At 30.1% G+C, this 4,232-nt stretch overlaps 1 protein-coding gene across 1 annotated transcript; it reads left to right on the top strand.

The window, feature by feature from the left end:
- Window positions 1–2,609: 2,609 nt before the first annotated feature.
- On the top strand, window positions 2,610–3,566 carry LOC130798903 (uncharacterized). Its single transcript, XM_057661998.1, has one exon. It carries the CDS (start codon window positions 2,610–2,612, stop codon window positions 3,564–3,566), a length of 957 nt encoding a protein of 318 aa, XP_057517981.1.
- The last annotated feature ends 666 nt before the right edge of the window (window positions 3,567–4,232 follow it).

Below are 4,232 nucleotides of genomic sequence, written 5' to 3' on the forward strand. Positions count from 1 at the left end.
GTCTAAGGGAATTAGAGAAAAGAAACGTGAGAAGAGAAAGAGAAAGAGAGAATAGAGAAAGAGAATTAGGCCTAGAGTAGAGAAGCTTCAAGTGAAGCAAACATTGTTTTGTGTAATTGTAATTAATTGCCTAAACATAGTGAGAATTTTGAAATCCCGGGGGGTCGTGGTTTTTCCTTCTTATTAGGCCAAGAAGGTTTCCACGTAAAATCTTTGTCTCTTTTTATTTCTTGCTTCTTAAGTTTAAGTTTTATTTTGTTCGTTATAATTCCGCAAGTTAGAGCAAAAAAGTAGTACAACTCAATACACAACAATTCACTAGTTTATATTCCAACACATATTAACAAAAATTCTAACAAAAAAAAAAATCTTAAATATAATAACATCTTTAATGTAACACATAATCCCCAAACATACTAACACTAGTTTATAACATAAATAATACTTAATATCAGTAGAATATAATTATTCACACAACTTCCTAAACATGTTCAAAAATTACTAATTAACATACAAAAAAAATATTTTTAACATAAACACACTTAATATTAACGATCATAATTTCATCAAACTAACTACCTACTTGAACATACTCAACCTATTTCATACTTAGCATATTACAAGGTAAATATAATGTAAACTTCCATATAAAGAGTAGGGTAAGAAATTATACCATACTAACACCATGGATTAGTACTAATTACTAATTAAGGAGATAAGAAAATAAAATCCTCCAATAAATACTCCAAGCTTTAAGCTTCAAACTCCAAATGCTAGTACTTCAAAGCTCCCAAAATAAATACCCAACTCCAAAAATAATGATCCTCTAGGCACCCAAAGTAATGAACCAATAATGCTCCAAAATGATGATGATTTAAGTTAAATAAAATTGTTCTAAGCTCCACCTTCTTGAAATTCTTTAACTAATTAATATTAGAAAATTAGTAATTGACATAATGAAGTGAAATTAGGAGGAAATGGAAGAAAAATAGGTGACTTAATTCCATAAAACTACACAACTAGAATGATATATTTTGGATGAGTTTTGTTTTAATTTTGCAAGGTAGAATGTTAGGAAAATGACTAATATATAAAGAAGATATTTATGGGACAAGATCTTATAATATATGGACAAAAAAAAAAAATCATGGCTTCATATTACCCATTACCATCCAACATGATGGTAAGGATGAACTTTGATTTCTTTTCAAAATTACTTTACTTATATAAGTAAATAAGTAATAAAATATAGGTAGGTTTTGACTAATAGATTTAGGTAATTATGATTATTTTAGGTGCAAAACTAGCATAAAAACTTAATTAAAGTTATTAATAAAATATACTAGTTTATAATAGTTTAAATAAAAGTGCTAAAGTCGTTAATATAATCGTTAACGAAATTAATTAAGAAGATAAGAATTTTTAAACGTAAAGTTTTCATAAACCAATAGTTAATTAACTGAATTTGAATTTTTTTTATATAATAGAAAATAATAATCGAAAATTTTGGGAAAAAAAGAAAATTATTTAGAAATAATAAAAATTTAAAGTTTCATTTTCGGCTTAGTTTAAGAAATCGAGCAAGCATTAGGAATTTAAAGAAAATTAAACAATTAAGAAACTTGAAAATCGAATTGGAAATTAAATAAGAAATTAAATCAATAAATATATAGTTAGTTGGAATATAAGATTTTAGGAATTAGATAAGGTTGGAGCTTAATAATCAAGAATTAGGAATTAAATTGAATGAATTAAAAATTAATCGAAAATGACTAATCAAACGATTAAAATTAGGTAGATTTCATCTTATGCAAGAAAAAATTGTTATTTTCATCCCATTCATTATTTTCTTCCTCCCATCCCTCTCCCTTTAAGTCCTTTTCACTTCTACCTTTTTAGCAATAAACCAAAAAAACTAATAGATTTGATCAAACAAAAACAAATAAAAAGGGATGGAGAGAGTACATCATAAAGCGATGTTGCAACCTAACTATTTCACTAGTTTTGCAATATATTGGAAATCTCTTTATCCTGACTATTAAAAATCCCTCAATATGGAATGATAATTGGTATTCTTGCAGACACATTTAAATCAGAGGGAAATCGCGCAATAATCACAGTTTTAGTGTACAACTTTTTAGGCACATGCCACAGCTTGGGATAAATCAGACTTCCAAACTTTGGGACAATTAGTCACACACTATAGTACTACAATGAGATGGTATATACCTGTTTTGCTTGATCTTTGTGGGAGGATCAATGAGAGTTTCTTCACTGTTACTAAATAAACAGAGAATTCTTTTTTGATTCTTTGACAGCTGGCTGCATCTTGTAATATGTTTGTTATGAAGTTTGTTAGTACATGTGGATAGGTTAATTTCTAGGTCCTTTTCATATAAATAAAGGTCAGCTAAGTTGTTGTAGGCATATAAAAAAATATATGTGAGATTTCTCTAACTTTGCTGAATAAGAGAACTTTCTGTTTCTTTCTCTGTTCCTTCCTTCTTCTTTCACTATATTTCTGTAATTTTCACTGTATCAGAGCCACGATTGGCTGAGAAAAGTAGCTGATTCTTACAATTTCTTTTAATTTTCTTATTTTGAAAGAAATGGATTCTAGAATTTCCCCAAATTTTGTTCCTAATTACAATCATGAATTATTTGTAGGTCATGGTGACAATACTAACCATTCTCTTTCTACCAAACATCTGAATGGATTGAATTTTGAGCAATGGGAACGCTCAGTCCAGATTTCTTTAGTGGCGAAGAACAAGATGGGATTTGTAGATGGTTCTTGCAGAAAACCAGCAGATCCTCAGATGACAAAGCAGTGGGAACTATACGATAAAATGGTAATTTCTTGGCTTCTAAATTCTTGTGAAGAAAACATTAGTTCCAGTGTTCTTTACTGTAATTCTACTGCTTATATATGGAAAGAGTTAAAGAATAGGTTCTCTCAATCTAATGGACCTAAAATTCTGCAAATTGATAAAGAATTAAATTCTTTTGAACAAGGAAATTTGTCAATTGCTGAGTATTTTACCAAATTGAAGAGTTTATGGGATGCATATGACAGTCTTGTGAAAATTCCCAAATGTTCTTGTGCTCTTTGTACTTGTGATGTTAATGGTTCAATTGTTGAGTTGATTAAGAATCAAAGACTGTACAAATTCTTAATGGGTTTGAATGGAGCATATAAAACTGTTAGAGGCAATATTCTTATGATTAAACCAGTACCAGATGTTAATACTGCTTACAGTATCTTGATTCAAGATGAGACCCAGAGAGAATTTTCTGATAATTCGGCTTCTGTGAGTGAAAATAATGCTTTTGCTGTCAATAGAAACCAGTTTAATTCCAATGGAAATAGGAATTTTTTTCCCTACATGACTGGTCATCATTTTGGAAATTACAATAAAGGGAGATCTGGGTCTGTTTCATATCAATTTGGTTCTGGTAATGGTTCTGCATATCACAAGAATCAAGAAAGAAGAAGCAATTATTTCTGTGAACATTGTAAAATGCAAGGCCACACTATAGATAAATGCTTTAAAACTTCATCCTGAATTGATGAAAATATCAGCTTAGACACGAAGTCAGACAACAATATCACACCTGAAATATACCAACAGTTTGTCAACATGTTGGCACAACAGTTTGCTCCAAATAAAGATCTTAATACATCTTCTTCATCAAAATCAGCTCTTCTAGCAGGTAACAATCTTTGTTTTCTGTCATCTGCTAAGAATGATCATTGGATTCTTGATAGTGGTGCAACAGATCATATTAGCCCTTCTTTGGCACATTTTCTACACTATAAACCTGTTAATGAACAATGCTTCATAACTCAATCCAATGGTCAACAAGCTAAGGTCATGAACATAGGATCTGTCAAAATATCAGATGATTTGATTCTTGATAATTTGCTTCATGTTCCTGATTTTCAATTTAATTTCAATGTATAAATTGACCACTCAGCTTCACAACTTTGTTCTTTTTACACCCACAAATTGCTTGCTTATTCCCTTTCAATCTTTTTCACAGGACCATTTGATGAAGCATGCTCAGGTCCTTGGTAATGCTCAAAATGGTCTATATCATGTTGACACTTCTCTTAAATCAAACCAATATCCTCCTTTAACTTCTCTTTTCTCAACAGAATGCTTAACATCTACCACTTTGTACTCCAGACACAATCTTACTCAATTGTGGCACTGCAGACTCGGACATTT

This window comes from Amaranthus tricolor, chromosome 13 (genome assembly GCF_026212465.1).
Source record: "Amaranthus tricolor cultivar Red isolate AtriRed21 chromosome 13, ASM2621246v1, whole genome shotgun sequence".
NCBI classification, from domain to species: domain Eukaryota; kingdom Viridiplantae; phylum Streptophyta; class Magnoliopsida; order Caryophyllales; family Amaranthaceae; genus Amaranthus; species Amaranthus tricolor.

Excerpts from the sequence above, each read along its gene's own strand:
- LOC130798903 (XM_057661998.1), top strand. The coding sequence starts at position 2,610 with ATGGATTCTAGAATTTCCCCAAATTTTGTTCCTAATTACAATCATGAA.